This window comes from Maylandia zebra, linkage group LG18 (assembly GCF_041146795.1).
Source record: "Maylandia zebra isolate NMK-2024a linkage group LG18, Mzebra_GT3a, whole genome shotgun sequence".
NCBI lineage: Eukaryota > Metazoa > Chordata > Actinopteri > Cichliformes > Cichlidae > Maylandia > Maylandia zebra.
In genome coordinates this window covers 10,312,457-10,330,165 of record NC_135184.1, presented here as the reverse complement: position 1 = coordinate 10,330,165, position 17,709 = coordinate 10,312,457, and the positions used below count along the sequence as shown (strand labels likewise).

The 17,709-nt window shown below is 38.5% G+C and overlaps 1 protein-coding gene across 2 annotated transcripts in view; it reads right to left on the bottom strand.

The window, feature by feature from the left end:
• The window catches only part of LOC101482928 (guanine nucleotide-binding protein G(olf) subunit alpha), a 53,985-nt gene extending 38,024 nt beyond the window's left edge, over positions 1-15,961 (bottom strand). The window contains exons 1-4 of one of the 2 annotated variants that reach the window (XM_004555256.5): positions 15,251-15,961; positions 2,706-2,778; positions 1,667-1,721; positions 1,379-1,498 (exon numbers count right to left, since the gene is read on the bottom strand). In XM_004555256.5, the coding sequence (XP_004555313.1) occupies positions 1,379-1,498; positions 1,667-1,721; positions 2,706-2,778; positions 15,251-15,737 (735 nt within the window). In that variant the 5' untranslated portion in view covers positions 15,738-15,961. Of the gene's footprint in view, positions 1-1,378; positions 1,499-1,666; positions 1,722-2,705; positions 2,779-3,064; positions 3,973-15,250 lie in introns of those variants that run through there. The other variant, XM_012920217.5, reaches the window with a different exon arrangement.
• Between the last annotated feature and the right edge of the window lie 1,748 nt (positions 15,962-17,709).

Sequence of the window (17,709 nt, the reverse complement as noted above, 5' to 3'; positions counted from 1 at the left end):
AGCTCCCCAAATACACAGGAAAGGGAGAAACTAGCATGATTTTGCTTGAATCTAACTTTGAGCTGAAATCAGGATACAGCAAAGGACGGCTAACAGCTACACATTTATTAATGTTTCACTGTGTTTATCTCAGTCATGTTATTTATTATTTCACTAATACATACCAATGCAGTATATTTCAATTCCTGAATGCATCTGCAGCTCCTCTACATCCTTCCACCCCAGAGTATCCAGGGGTTTTTTTTCAGAATTTGGAAGAGCAGCACACAGAGTAAGTAAACTTTTAGAGTTTAAACCTCTAATAAAGGTTCCCTAACTAGGCTTTCTATTATGTAATTCGTTTCCAATTTGCTTTAAAATTTTCCCACGTCTGTTCTATTTTATTTTAGAAACATTAGAAACCTTGTAATGGTATGTGTTCTCGGTCAGGCCTCCATGGAAAAATAGATTTTAATCTTTAAGGGACTTCCTGTTTAAATAAAGGTTAAATTAGAAAATGTTGTGTAGCCTGATTTTGCCTTACGATTCCCAAATTCTTCCTTAAAGTGAGGATCACAGCTTATATCCGACTTATATCGGCAGATACTCAAAGCCAAGGTATCAAATCGGAAGTGGAAGTATAGAAAGTTGGATCAGGGCATCCACAGTTAGGACATATGTAAACTGAAAACCTCTGACAAGTAAATATAAAACTTTAAGACATTTCATGACCTTACTTTTCTTTTTAAAAATCTTTAAAAATTCCTAAAGACCCTCTGGAACTGTGGTTCCTGAAATTTCACACCACTGGTTAAAACAAAGCTGAGCAGCTGAAACATAAACTGCACTCGATTCCCCTGAAATAGCATGTCAGTGCTTTCTCGCTCCTGTTAACCTGAATTAACAATAATAAAATTCAAAACGTCCCTCTGTGTATCTGTAGCTCTGTATCAGTTTGTTATTCCTGTTCTGTGGCACTGCACACCCAGTGTCAAACAAGGAACACTTTGAGAATTATGTAAAACATTATCTACATTTCCAACACATGACCTCGTGTTATCGAATGGCTGATCGCACACTGAAAAGATGTGCTCCGACTAGTTATCATTTCCATACTTAAGTTCATATCCTGCATAGTAAACACTATGCCCTTACCCATAGGGTAGTTATGAAGGTGTGTGTGTGTGTGTGTGTGTGTGTGTGTGGGGGGGGGGGGGGGGGGGGGGGTCATATTGTCATAATGAACAAGAAATCACTGAAGAAATACATGATTAGGTGTGACAACTTTGATATGCACAGTTGGAGAGACAGCAAATGTATACCTTCACATGCCATCAACCACACAAGACAAAAGCAGCACCTGCTCTCACACATACTCACACACGTCCAAAGGTCTTACCTGTGAATAGTCAAAGTCAGAGAGGGGTGCTATGCTTTTGATGTAGTCAATTCTGAATTGGTCCTCTGGGTTGGCTAGCGGGACTGGGGGTATTAAAGTGCTCATTGCAGACACTATAGTCTAAGGAAAAAAAAAAAAAAAACAAGCATTAAGCAGGATGAACACAAGGGGGTGGGGGGAATCTGATTGTAAGCCTGTATAATAATCAGTAAAATGGGATTGCAGAGGGATTCTGTGTATCAACAGAGACATTGAGCACATTTGGGAGGTGATGCAGATGAAACTCACCACTATGGCATCCTTCACGTTTTTCCGAATATCTTGGATTTTCTGTTTCTTTTCCCTGTGTGGGGAAGACAGAACAGAGACATCCCACCACATTAGACGAGTAACACAGAGTAACAAATTAAACATACAGGCCATGTGCTGTGTCTCAGTATACGTCCCAGCACTGGCAAAAACATGTGCATGATTTCTTCCTACATATAGCATATTTTTCCTGCACAATTTACCACATTTTGTCAAACTTCAGAGCAGCAGGGCTGTACTTAGAGTTTCTAAAAAAAATCCTTTATTAAGACGCAGGGTTCCTCCCAAGTTAAAATGTGCATGTAAGCAATGAGTTTGCCACCTTGCTAAACCACTATTATTTTCGGCCATTTGAGAAATAAAGATGTATTTAAAGCTCAAGTAAATTAAACCCCCCTGAAATCCTCTTCGGTGGGCACCAATTATTTGTACATGTAGGTGGTGGGGGGCCCCTGTATATGACAATCCCACCCTCCTCTTCCCCAGATCTTGAAACTGCAAGATCATGCCTCCCTCAGTCAGGGAAATAAATTAAAAGCACACAAAAACAGGGTTTTCATATAGTTACATGACTCTGACATAAAGTGGGCCTGTTTAAAATAGCCCACTGTTAAGATCAATGCCATGCAAGGCCTTGCAGCAAAACAAATCATCAATAATAGGCCTGTGTCGATCACAACCTTTCACCCTCTCACATAAAACAGGAAACGGCAAATTATTTGCCATCTGTGTAACACTGACATCCTCACATATGTATGATAACTGTGCACGAAAAGAAGAGGGTGTGTGTGTGTGTGTATAGAGAGAGAGAGGGAGAGAAGGAGGGGGGAGGACGATATTAGCTGGTTTGCATGGGAAACTGGGCCCAACAGGCGCTGCAGTGCCTGGGGAAAATCCATTCACAGGCTATCTTCTGGCCTCGACAATGTTATTCATTAAGAGGGGAGCCATAAAAATAATCATTAATGCGATTTTTTTTTCATGTTGGCGTTTAACAGGCGTACTGAGCAGCACTCACTCTGCGTTGAAGCCGTTGACGTGTAGAATCCTCATCTGCTTCACAATGGTGCTTTTTCCGGACTCTCCCGCACCTTCGAAAATACACACAAACACATCACAAAATGACCACAAACACGGACATCCTGATTAGCGTGAACCCCTTCCACAGCACCGCAAAAGAAAGAAAGAAGAAAAAACCCAACAAAATCTGGAAATGAAGCCAGTTAATTGTAGGCTCCGGAGCTTCGCTTCCATCAATATCCACCCCCATGACATATTATTGCAAGCGCTGTCAAATGGGGCTACGTGTTCGGTAAACGAAAGGGATTACGGTTAGCTCACATTTCAGACAGCCATCACCACAGAAAGCAGCCTTACCCAGTAATAAGAGCCTGTGTGTGGCTTTGTACGCTTGTCTTTCCTTTTGCAACTGTTTTTCTATCTTTTTATTAGCCTCTCGTTGTGCCTTTTCGTCGATGCGTTGATCTTCAGTCTTGCTGTTGCCCAAACAACCCATCTTCCGTCGCCCTAACCCTTCCTTGTGGAATCGTTAAAAAATATATATATATTCTTTTTAAAAATGAAACCTGGGATGATATTGCGGGTTGAAATGACACAAGAAGGAGTCTGGTGTGAAATAAAAAAGGTTAAAAAAAATCACAGCGAGGCTTCTCCGTCGGAGGGAGGAATATGTTCCCCGTTACAATTCCGCTTTAGCCGCAGCCAACCGTCATCCAAACCGTTTGCTAGTTTACAAACCAAACGAAGAATAACGACTCGCTTCAACGGAGAAATCTAAAAAAAAAATAGACATAAATAAGAAGAGAGAGGGGGGATTCAGTTTCTGGGAATCCAGTCAACTGTTCCTATCGCGTTTCCAACCCCTCTCTTCTCTCAGTATTTTTTTTTCTATCTGAATTTCTATCAGTATTTCTGTCTCTTTAACTCAGCACTGCCTCTCTCTGTAGCACCAGGAAGTAGCCGTGCACCGTGGAGGTGGAAAACAAACCTGCGTTAAACTGTAACATTAACAACCCGCACTCATAGAGCATTTTAGAACGTGTGTGCCAAAATACGACGAGCCATTCCAGATTTAGTCCGTTTGCTGTCCCGCTATCAAAGTAATCGAAAGAAAGTGGAAACCCGGACGCGACTCTCTCTCGACTGCTTTTGCAGAGGGGCTGGGTCTCTTCTCGTTGGCTTTCAGTCAGTGAGACAGCCCTGACCCTAAACTGGCAACCCAGTTACAGCGACTGTCTGCGTGCGCAATGGGCTTTTACCTGGCTGAGGTTTTTACAATAGACTACAGGTCTGGCAACACATCACAGCGGTCGCGGGCAGGGGCGTTTCTACGATTTGTAGGGCCGATGTCACACGACAGGCCCCACCGGAAGTTAGACTGTTTGATAAAAGAAAATACATATGTAGAGAAATGGGGCACAAAGCACAGTGTTTACTAATATACTATTACTATAATCCCAATTCAGTATTTATAGAGAAGTTTTAGCATGCCAGTACACTAAAATTTTAGAAAGTAAAATGCTCATTAACCAGAATAGTTAATTATTGATTAATGGATCATCTTTAATTTTGTTTTTCATGTTTGTTTGTTTTTTGTTTGTTTTTTTAAACTAGAACAGAAGTCAATGATTGTGGGAAATAATAATAATAATAATAATAATAAATACTGAAAGATCTCTAGTTCAAATATAGAAATTTTCTGTGTGGTTTTTTTTTGTTTGTTTTTTGTTTAAAAAAATGTAGTTTTCAGTTTTTAAATTTCCAACATAGCCGTTTCTCTGAATAGGTATGGGCCCCACTTTAATGCATAATTGTGCACATCACATTCATTTTGCAGCTACAGATGATTTTAACTATATAACTATTGCTGTATGTCGCTATCTATAATAATAATAACAATAATAAGTCATTTATAAGTAGATTTCTATTTTTAGGTTCTGCTAGTTAATTTACTTATTGAAGAAAAAAAAAAATTATATATATATATATATATATATATATATATATATATACACATATATATATATACATATATATATATACGTATATATATATATATACATATATATACATATATATATATACATATATATATATACATATATATGTATATACATATATATATATATATACACATATATATATATATATATATATATATATATATATATATATATATATATATATATATATATATATATATATATATATATATATATATATATATATATATATATCTGAAGGAATATCATAGGAAGAGCCTCCCATATGTTTGACTCTCTCAGAAGCAAAACTCAAAGTACTTTTTAAAAAATAATGTTTCACAGTATAAATATGTAGAAAGAAATACTGGGATTGCATGTTCTACAGTAAAATATACAAACCAACACTAATGACCTCTGCAGACCTTTAGGCATCAGTGCATAAAAATCAAAATAATTTTGTAGTTTATATCATTGCATTTGTTTAGCAACAACTCTGAAAACAACTGTCACTGAGCAGAGTTCAGTGCTACGAGATAAAAGCTTTACCACATAAAACTAAAGAAAAACTCAACTTGAATGATGGAAAAATGAGTCAGAAATGCCACAGCCTTCTCTTGGCTCAAGATTCATTAAGACAGGCTGAGACGAGGTTGAAAACTGTTCTGTGATCTGACAAATGAAAATTTGAAATTACTTTCATGGATGCTGCATATTCTAGGCTAAAGAGAAGTGATGACGTTTTCAGGGAAGGCCTTTGCTTATTTCAGAAATACAATGCCAACATTTCCAGCACTGTAACAGTGAGAGAGTCCAGGTGCTAAACCGATGTGCCTCGAGTCCAGATCTGTCACCCACTGAAATCACTTCGCATATTATGAAGAAGAAAATGAGACAAATGAATCCCCATTGTTGAACAGTCACTTATCAAGCCTTGAAAACTTTCCTGGGAACTCCTTGGTTCCTAGGAAATGGTGATACCACACGGAACTGTCTCAGTTTTTGACTGAGATGTAGTGCTGGCAGGAAATTGAACATAAACACATTATCTTTCTCATTTAAGAGAAACCTGACAGGGATTTTGGGATAAACATTGAGCATTTTTAGCTTTGATGTAATCATTTTGCTGGTGAAAAATAAAATGTTGCATGTTTAAGTAGTTTTAACTGTGGCATTGCAGCATTTACTTAAGTAAAGCATCCGAGAACCTCAAGAGATAAATTTGAGAAAACCTGATTTTTTCCAGAATTTTGTCTGATTCTTCCCATTTTAGTTTTGATTCCTGGACAACTTTAACTGTTGTTAGGTATGTCTTTTCAGTTGCTTATTAACACACATATTTAAATCAGCCAATCACATGACAGCAAGCAAAGACACCATGTATGCATGTAGGTCAAGAAAGCTGTAGTTCAAGCTGAGATTAAAAATAGAGAGGAAAGGTGATTTAAGTTACTTTGAATGTGGTGTGGTTGTTGGTATCAGACATGCTGCTCTGAGTATTTTAGAAACTGCACAGATTCCCCAAACCATCATCTCTAGGGTTTTAAGAGAATGATAGTGGCCTAATGGTGTTTGGGATATTTTCTAGGCAAACTTTGGGCCTCTTCGTACCAGCTGAGCATCATTTAAAACACTACAGCCTACCTGAACATTGTTACAAAGCTCAAATCATCTGAAAATGGTTTCTGAAACATGAGTTCACTGCACTCAAATGGCCTCCACAGTCGCCAGATCTCAATCCAATACAGCATCTTTGGGATTTGGTGAAAGGAGAGATTCGCGTCATGCATGTGCAACTGATGAATCAGCAGTAACTGTGCGACGCTATGATGTCAATATGGACCAAAATCTGTGCTGAAAGCAGCTCTGAATGCAAAAGGGAGTCCAACACAACACTAGCAAGGTGTACCTAATAAAGTGGCCACAAGCATGTATATACTGAAATTTCTGAGCAATTTGAGACACTCCATAAAACAAGATCTAGCAACGTGATAAGTTACATCTAGTCAATCGCTCTGCTGTAAAATTGCAGTGATACTAACAAGAGATAAAATGTTGTTTAGTTCTATTAAATAAGCATAATGTTATCCTCAACCTGATCTCAAACTGCAAAGTCCAAATGACGGAGCACAGGAGTATTTTAATTATACGTTAAGCAAAGATAAAAGAAATGCCTTTCTTCTGAGTTTCATCCTTTGTGAAACTCAATGCTCAGCACACATTAAAGCCATGTTTGCCACCGACACAGTTTACACGCCTGCCCGCCGTGCCGTGTGGCGGGCTCACTAAAGAGATGTTTAGGATGTTAAATAAGTGCTTAGTGCCACGTCTTCCTTACTCATAAATGTTTACCTGCCAGAGGCTAAACCAATAAACCAACCGTAAACCATGGACCACCACAGAATGAAGGATTTATCCCAGAGACCATCCATCTGACAGTTTTGCCAGAGCTTAGACCTGCAGTAGAGCTACAACCACATGAACGGCCCTCAATTAAGATCAATTAAAGGCATTTGATAAAGTTTGCTTGTGATGGCTTTTCTTTCTTTCTTTCTTTCTTTCTTTCTTTCTTTCTTTCTTTCTTTCTTTCTTTTTAAAGTTGGCATTTACGGTTACATTTAAATTTAGTTTTAAATTTAGAACAGCATTGCGTTATTTGTCAAAGCAGTATTTACGAAACAAACTCATTTTATTCACGTCATCACAACGTCTCATAGCTCTCGCTAGTCCCGCCTTCCTGTGTTAAAACACAAACTATCAGTACCAGTCTGCTGCATTCAGGTTTTAAAAACTAGCCGCAAAATGTACTGTACATATTAATACCATCACTAAACGCGTCACTGAACAACGAGGTTATTTTTGAAACATATACCAAGGAATCTGCGATTATTCTGTCCGAAATGCAAATACCAGTTTCCTGTAGTGAAATTAGTAGAACAAAGTTACCCAGCATGCAAAACCACTCTTGAACTCTCACTACCACCATAAATACTCCATCACCAAAAGAGGGAAAAATCCGGCTGCCGGCCTGAGAAAGCAAGGTCAAAACAAGTGGCTGGCCCACACCACCCTCTAGTGGCTACGCGCAGAATTGCACGCAGGCTGTCGAGCTCCCCATGAATGATGCAGAAGTAGGTTTTGCTGCATAAATTATTGTCCTTTTTAGGAAGTACCGTCTGATATTTATATTTAGCTTGCCGCTGCTTCCTCTTAACTAGACTAAAAGTGTGTGCCAATACTCACTTTTCTTTTAAGTCCCTCTCCAAACAAAGATTGCTCTCATTTATCTGTACTTCACTTGAAGTCCTTTTTTTCTGCCATCTTTGTCCAGGATTTGACACGAGTCACATCTAGTGAAGGAGAAAGGTTTCTCAATGTTCCACCTAAATTCAATCTGTATCTGCATGAACAGCAGAACTAGCTTTTGATATCATGTGCAAAAACATGCAACTTTTAGCAGATGCATGATTTGTATCCTGTGGAGACATGAGAAAAAGATAAAGAGAGATGGGGCTTAAAGAATCCCGACTTGAAATCGCAGGGAAAACTCTACACAAACAGGGGTGATGGTAGAAGAATTACATCCGGGGGGTAAAAAACAAAAACAACAAACCGTCTTTATATCTTATTTTGGAGCAAAGAAAAAAAATCAGCAAACGTAAGCAATTTTTGTCAGATTTGACAGGCAAGTCTATACATATGATTTTTGGGTCCACTGAAGTTAAAGTTAATTTTCATAAAACTTCAGGATAACAATCAAAATAGGCGATCAGAGGGCTTTGAAGGTGGTACTGAGAACTGGCTTTTGAGTGAGGTACGAGGCCTTCTGTCTAGCAGTTAAACTTTTGAATGTGTGAAAGAGTTTTAATCTATCAGTGTGACATCTGTAAAGGTCACTATGAAAAATCAATCAGTGCCTCCCACCTGACTCTGAGCCCTAAAGTACAAAGGATGGGTTGAAATTCAGGACCTTTTTTATATATATATTATTTTTCCAGCAGTTTTGAGACCTCATTACTTTAATGAGTAGTGAGTAATAAATGTTACCTGGATGTGCTATCTGTTTTCTGATCATTCCCACAATAAAACAATAAAAGGTTATATCATCATGGCTCTTTAAAACAAGTTAAAGAATATGAAAAGCCCCATTTTGATACCATCTTTTATACTGTGTCAAAAAGATTCTCTAACAGTCTTATTTTGAGTGTTTTAGGGCTTTTAAAATATAAAACGTGAGGACCAAAGTTTGCATGCTTTCATTAAATAGAGTAAGGTTATTAAATTAGCCAATTCTGACAGGGTGAGGTGGGAACATTTTTCAGATTTGGCCTGCTGATTTTATATAGTAGAAGACATACTTGCCAATTAAGGTCTGTGTCAGTGTATTCACATGTGCAGCCTTGGAAGCAGCTCTCAGATCAGTATTACAAGTAAATCTGTTTTTTGTCTGACATTAATAGTTCTCCCCTCCATTTTCACTCTTACATGTATCCACACCTCGAGTGACTCGGGTTTATTTCCCATACCCGCTTAAAGCCCCTTAAACACAGCTGCAAATGCTGCACAGTTGCACTGTGCAAGTAAAACACAGGCTTTACCAAAACTATTGCACTTTACATTTAATATAGTCAAATATAAGGCTTTCTGGCTGGGAAAAGATTATAACTGCCAGTGGGCTGTAACGGCAGACCTAATAATAACTGACACTTGAAAGAGTTCTTTTCTCCACATAAATCTTCTACACTTATTTACTGGCCCGGCTATAATTGAAGCATGTATTGTATAAACAAGGCACGCGTCCAAATGATATGCAGCTAAAATTAGCCTCCTTGAAAATTTTTCTGAGGCTGGAAAGAACTTTACAGCACTCTCTGTGGGGACAGAGGCTCTTGATAAAGCATAAATTATACTGTAAGCACAACGTGAAGAACAACCACGGTCCAATGTCCTTCGAATGTGGCGTGGTTCACTCTGATGAAGCAATCACAACTATCAAGACAACTCACACTGCGACCTTGCTATCAGTATCATAAACACGACTGTAATTCATACTCCAGTACCTGCTGTTGCTCATTACATTAACTGGGAACTCTAAGCAATGAGTAGCAAAGTTCAGGAGTGGTCAATGATAAAACCCATTTAGACAGAAGCAAAGTTCAGTTGCCTCTGCTTGTATTCGAAAGGGCTGGGGGTGGGGCCTGTGTGAATGAGTAAGCTTTTCCAAAGTGTGCATGATTTCACATGGAGGATAGGGACTCAAAAGGCAAACAAAAACAAAACTAAAAAGCACATCTCGTAGGGACTTCCAACGAAATCCGCATTTAGCCAGCCTACCTCGTTTCAGTGATCGTTTCGGTCAGAAGTACCACATTGTTAGCAGCCTGTTGTTCAGGCTTATGAAGGCGATAAGGCTGAGATATGAAACAGCCAGTTAAGGACATCTAGGAAAGCTGTAACAGATATTATCAGAGGACTGTGGAGAATCTGAGCCAAGAGGCCAAACAATAAAGTAACTTCCTCTCCAAGAAATCATAGGAACTTTCCTTCCAGTTCCCATCCCTGTATTCCTGCACTGCAAGTAAAAAATGCACTACTTCACATTTTCTGAAGTGTCTTTTATTTGAACACGCCTAATAAAGAATGTTTTTACTGTAGGTTTGAAGAAAATATAACATTACTGTGCTGTGAGAAATCCAGATAATAATAATTACACACAGATCCGTGACTTTCTGTGTCTAAACAGATAAATGAAGAGGCCTATTTTTGACTAAAATGAGCCATCTTGCTTTGCAATTCAAACACATCGGATATGTTAAAGTTGCAGAGCATGTGGCAATCTCATAACCTTTAATAAAGGGATGCATCTTCATTAGAGAAGCTATCATTAAATATTTCATTTATATTTCTGTGTAACGTCGTCAGTAAACTACACAAGCAAGCTTTAACCTCCTGAAAACCGGCAGTGCCTTAAACTTTGCTATGCTATTTAAAGAAAACTTCCCATATGAGGAAAAACTTTTTTTAGTATGTAACAGTTATGTAACAAAGTTACAACTTCCTGTTCAAGGATGAAAGCTTAGTTTTTATTCTTATCAGGTATCCAACTAATCCCAAATAGATCCCAAACAGGAACTCGGGTCTCAGGAGGTCAAAAATATTGGATCAGAAGTGATTTACCTTCACAGGCTGACTTATTTTGTCAAATTGCAATTTTTAAATGTCTGAACAAACTAGTCACAGATCTGCTCCATAAAATTGATTTTGAAATTCCACTATTGATGCTTTGCAGAAAGATCTACACTTAAACACTCATATATACTTTTTGTTGCATCCAAAGGCACTACAAAGAAAGTGGTTGTTTTGTCTTTTATGTTGAGGGTATTTGTACATTTTGCACTATTACGCAGTTTTTAACGATCTGACTTTGTATGCTTCCTTGATGGTGGCCTTTCCTGTAAAAGGTTTGCTCTCGATGGGACTTCCTGGTTAAATAAAAGAAAATTTGATCAGTCCCCTTTCGAGGTTAAAAGGTCCAGAGAGCTGGAAAACCCTGCCATAAGAAATAAAGACATGACTGATTTTACAACTTTTAACACCGAGGAAAAACTAAGGCAAATCTGTGATCACTCTTCTCAGGGACTGGTTTTTTTTTTTTTTTAAATCTGTTCCATTTTATTATTTCTTTATGTTTATTTTACACCTAATTTGCAAATTATTTGTGGCTAGAAGTCCTACAATTATGACTACATATATATTTTATTTAAATATAGTGCATGCAACGTCCCTACTATATACATAAACAAATATGAATCACTTCTATTTCCATTATCCGTCATTATGAGTCACATTTTTCCACTTGTCAACGATCTAAAGAACATAAAGAAAGTCAACCTGCTATCACAGAAGACCAATGAATGAATCTCACAAATATCTGTATTTAAAAAAAGCTTGAACGTGTGAAGTTTTGCTAAAATACTTTTTTTTTTTAAATGATGAAATGTCTCAGCTCCACAAGAAATTATCTTTATTTCTGTATTCGAACATAAAATCTTGGAAAATGAAGAAAAATTATTTACTTTTAGGAAAAGAAACTGTTTCAGCTTCACTTCAGCAGGTTAACATCATATTTTCCAAGTTAGTGCTGAATTAAAATATTACTCATCAGCTGTTACCATATGAAGAAAAAGCCTAACACAGCATCCGAACATTTACCTGATTGTATAAATATTACCAAAGCGTGCTCAAAGCCTAGCACGGCAGCCCATTTATGGTCCACATTCGTTCCTCTTAATCATTGTTATTTCACTAAATTACTGCAGCAAATACAAACAGATAAAGTGACCCAGATTAGGCACCATACGTTGCGTTGAAATGTAACACTATTTGAAAGGTGTCCACTTTCAGAGGAACACAAACCACCTCAGTCCACTGCAACAGGAGTCCTGCTGGAGACTGGCAGGATATAAAGCCCCAGAGGCCTCTCGGGAGAAGCCAGAGGTGGCCCGCAAGGGCTGCTGGGTGTATCAGGAGAGTCAGCCAGCTCCCAAAAATAACTGTGATCCTATGGAGGCAGATCACGCTGAAGTAACACAGGTCAAACATGCTGTAAGCTTCCATGGAAGAATGTATGACAGTGGCCTGTGCGGCTTCATTAGGATGAGCCATTTCTTCCTGTGTGTAATTAGTGGGAGCTGTTTACTCAGGAAATTAAACTGGCAGCCATTTATAATAATCGAGGAAAGAAGCAGTGCACTTTTCGAAGTAGAGGAAATGCATGCGATACAGCATCAAGCCTGGCATGAAACTGCGAAAAACAAAAGAGCATCAGTTCTGTTTTTATTGTAAACGTGTCGACATCTAAGTCTTTTATAATCAGGTTAGCCCTGGCCACCTTTAAGCTTCTGCTCCTGGTCAAGATTTTCTCTCTTGAAAAAAAAAATCAAGTGCTGTGCAAGTTTTCTTTTACAGTAGAGGGGTGAAATAACACAAATTACAAGATACATCTATATAAAATATGACAGTATTAATTAAAGTGTAATCTCAAAAGCAGCTGGAGGGCTGAATTCAAAGATGGGTGTTACATTTTCGTTTCTGCGCTGAATGCTCTGCGAGGTGGTCGAAATGAGCTCTAAGCCATTTCCGCTGGTGAAGAGGTCCAGCCCAAAATCGCCATCATTCTGAGCATAAGACTGGAAATCATATAAACAATCCATCTATGGGACCCAGTGATGGTCTGGTTAAGTATACAAGTCCTGTGGTTTATATAAACACGTTTAAAATCAATACGTGTCCCACATACTTATTTAAATATGAATTTGCTGGTTATGGGTTTTTTTTCCACACTATAATAATTTACTGTATACAAAGGGCCATAACCCCCAATTATTTATTAAACTGATCACTTACAAAGGCTGACAAATCTATGTGAACTTGTAAATTCTTCATAAATGAAGGTGTAACCATCAAACCGAAGGTCAGAACTGGGATCAGTCTGTAAGTTTGTACTCTGAGTGGATCATTTTATCATATTTGTTTGGTTATTTAAAATGCAGACTCTAAATGTGCAACAGTTAGCAAAAAGGTCATTTTTTATTATATTATACACATATAGAGAACTCCAGAGTAAATATGATCTAATACTACAAGTCACCATAATATGCTTTAAAATATTATTTGAACCATTTATTCAATTGGTTAACTTTTTTTTTCAAAGACAGACTATTTTTGGTGTCTCTGGGCAGATAACGCACTTAAAAATAAAACTTTAAAGAATCACAGGAGCCAAATTTAGCACGCAGTGCCTGATGCAAATCACCTTATCTCGATTCATCTTTCACAATTACACCATTTACATTTGTCAGTGTTAATCGAGCTATTTTATTGGAAATCCCTAAAGTGAGCTCACTCTACATCACAGGCTCCTATACACTCCTCCGCTGTTTATTAAAGCAAAATAACATAGTTATTGAAACCCCCTTACTGTAAACATGTAACAGTTTAGCCAAAAGTCCATTTTTAACAAATAATATTATAAAATACTCTCTCATACATGATTGCTAGAGCAAACATGGTCCTATAACCAAAAGCTAAGTAGTCTTTTTATAAGAACCGAACTGATATATTGGTCACTTGATCACAGATATGCTGTGTCGTCCAATTAACATTTAAAAAACAGAATATAGAGGTAGAAAAATAAGTTTGGGATAACTTTAAAATGGTCGATATATCTTTAAAATATATAATATAAATCTCTGCCTGCTGTGGCTCCCATATCAGACAGACTCTAATTGTTATGAACCATATTTGCATATTATAGTCTATCACAAGAAGCCAACTCTAGTCACTATATTGCAGAGTGGAACGCTTTACTATACTGCACCACATAAGTCCCAACATTTATTGAGCAAACCAGCGAGCTATATTCTGTGTGTACACTAAACTGTACTTGAACAAGGCACAGCAGCAAGAAGCTAAATGATCTCTATGCAGTACATATTTGTACACTAAGGTCACCTTACACACTTTATGGATTCATTTACTGGAGGGAGGGGAAAAATGACTACTGTAACTAGATGTACCTGTTGTCTCCGGTTATATAATTACAGGAGTGGTTGTCACATTGTGTGCCTTGTGATTTTGTCCCAAACTTACAATATTATTCCCGTAGCACAAAAAGCAATAAATGAGATGTAAATGCAGTGTATTAGTGAACAAGCAGTCCGATTGATGAATTGCTTCCCTTTGTGGGCCAAACTACAACGATCTAAACTGTAGGTGTCATTTAAGTGCAGATGCTGCACATCTGTGATCCAAAGCGTCTTCAGAATTTAAAGAAGAATTAACAACATTTCAACATGTGGGCTTTTTTCTGCAAATACAAACTGACGTACGCCTTGAAATCTTGGGGTGCCTTGGGTACAAAAATGTGTGAAAACCACTTGTTTTAGGTATAACATCTAATTTAATAGACACTAGAGCATTACTAAAGCAGCCTGTATTACAGTATATTTGTTGGTGGGTATGACTTTAAAAAGTGCCCCAGCTCCTCCACATAAGTGCTGAGTGGGAATAACCAAACAGCCAAAGCTAAGGCATCTTTAGATTATCTTTACAGAGAAAGTCAGCTGCACTTATAGGACACTCCAGAGTCCAAATGTGCCAGCTAATAAAAGAAATATTTGTTTTCTGTCGCCTTGGACATATGCCACACTCATACTATGATAGAGGCTACTACACAAGGCAAATACGGCCCAGTATAGCCTCCAGCTAAGAAGTGTCTGTGTGCCCATGTAATGTTTATGTTGGTCCCTGATTAACAGTCGACATTTCGCTTAATTGGCTATTCAAAAATCCCCATAACCCTGAATGTAACTGTGACAGCAAGGATCCGGTAGTCTAAACGTCCATCTTCATCACTTGTCATTGACAGCCGCAGGGAGTTTAGTCTTCACAGTCAAGCCAACAGATGTGGCAACAGGCCTCGCTAGAGCAGTGACATAATTTCTGGAAAGGCCAGTGCGTTTTTTGGTTTCTAATAATAAAACAGAGGTACACAACCTACCGAGCAGCAGCAGCCGATGCGTCTGTTTGTACTCCCGTTTGAGCTCCTTGAGCACCCTGTCTATATTCTTACTGACTTTCTTCGCCTCCTTCTCGGCCTCCTTCTCCTCCACCAGCAGTTTGTCACAGTTTTTCTGCTTTTGGGTGCTTGTTTTTTGCAGCAGCTGTAAGCGGCGGCCGCGGTCCTTCCCCGTCCCTTTACCGCTGCCTCCACCTCCGCCGCCTCCGTTCTGTATGAGCACACCGTCGGTACCGGTGTCTCCACGGCGGTGCTCCCCGGCCGGGAGCCTGGCAGGGTCCCCGGGGCGCACCAGGCCGCCGCGTAGCGACGAAGTCTCCCCGCATCCCCCGGTGTCCTCCTGGCGAGCTCCCCCGGCGCGTGTCGGCACGGCGGCATCCGGAGGCTGGTCCGAGTCCGAGGTAGCGTTGGAGATAGAGCCGCTCAGGTCCCCGAAGAGCCGGGGACGCAGACTGTAGCACAGCCCCATGTTGAAACCAATATGTGTCTGTGAATGTGATTTTTCATAAATTAAAATATCAAAAAAAATCGCCGTTGTGCCACGAGCCCTAACGAGCCATCGTCACATTGGAGCTCCAGCGATGCGATTCAGGTCCGAATTTGAGCCGAAAACGTGAATGAATTATGCTCCGACATTTGCTATATGTCATTTTGCATTTTCCCCAGTCAGCCTTCGCTTCGTAGTTAGTGGATCACCTGATCCTTTAGTGGACACTGCGGGTCCACCTTACCGTAAGTAACCAAAAGCACAACCTTGGAAAAAAACGCGTCTATGCGCCTCACAGACAGGCAACAATCTCACTGCACAGTTGTTAGGTGCAATGCACGGCACGTCACATTACTACAGTATGGCCATTTCGAGAATGCTGGTCATGGTTTTCATTCCTCACATTTCATGCTTGCATCTCTAAATCAGTTGGTGGCTCCTGCTCTCTAGACCGTAATCTCTATTTTAAGACACGGCACCAAAGCGTTTCTTTATTTGGCCCTGCAAACATTCCTCTGACACGATCTGTGGCGCACACAAGGATATTAGAAAGATATTACCAAAATGGCACTTTAACTCTTAACATTGTTTCTATGATTTAAAAAATATATATTAGGCACTACTGTATGTTTTAACAGTGGGAGCTAGTGTCTTAAGCAGGGGCGTGTCAACAAGGGAGAGGATGTGGTGGCACAGTCCCCTCTCTGTCGCCTCAGCTGGTGCTAAAAAACTGTTTACCTGTAGAAAATATAACTACATACACAATTTGTATCAATTATATATGTATAATAAATTAAGGCCCATTATACCAGGTAAAAATGAGACTGTTATTTATAAACCGTGTATAAAGTTCTGAAAATGAACTCCACTCTTACCAGCAGCAACATTAAATGTATATGTGGATGCCAGTGCATTAAGAATTAAATCCACCGATAAAAAATATAAGTACTTTAAATTTTTCAGTTTTTTGAGTATTCCCAGATCAAATAATGTTGTTTGAACAGTACAAACAGTTTTGAATGCTAGCCATTTTTCTCCTGCGTTTAGCGTTTTTCCTGTTTTTCCTTGTGTTTATGATTGATAACCTTGTGCATAACAAAATTCACAAACAGATTTAATGTGTTTGTGAATTTTACCTTTTGGCAAAATGTCCTGGATTTTTATTATACGTGCATGACAGTGTATGACCTGTTTGCTCCTGCACTGGTTCCTCTTTCTCATGGTTCATCACATTATCACAACATGAATAATGTTTTTTAATGCTTCCTTTATTTTCTCATAAACAGTTTTTTGTATTGTGAGTCTAAACAACATAATTTGGGGGAGTTCCATATAATATAAAAACTATAACATATTTAAGCCATGCAAAATATGACCTTCATGCTATGATGATTTTCTGAATTTTCCAACATTTTTCAGTTAAAATAGGACTCACAGGAGAAACCACAGCAAGAAGATGAGTCTTGTATCAAAATGTATTTATATATTTAATCAGACCTTTATAACTTGTTTTGAACAGCCTTCTGTCCCACACAGTGATGCAATCCTTTAAATTGTACTCAGAAATCCACGTTTTTAAGTTTTTAAATTACGAGAACCTTAACTTAAAAACATCCAGGCTACAAATGCTTCTTCCTGTTACTCTGACATAGACATTAAATCAGTACGGTTTTACTATTAAAACTATGACATATCAATTTGATTCTGGCACTGAGAATGGCTGTATAATTGACCTTGTTGCACTTTTGAAATGTGATGATTTAAAAAGTGCCAAATATTTAGCACCATTGGCACTTCGAGGCTGTCTAACTTTTACCTTCATCGTATGAAGGCTTCATGAACAGCACTAGAGTCAGTGTGGGGCACTTGAATTAAGTGTCTGATAACTGGGGAGCTTTGTGACTTGAATAATCGGATCAGAAAACATTCTGACTACACAAACAGGTGCAGAGAG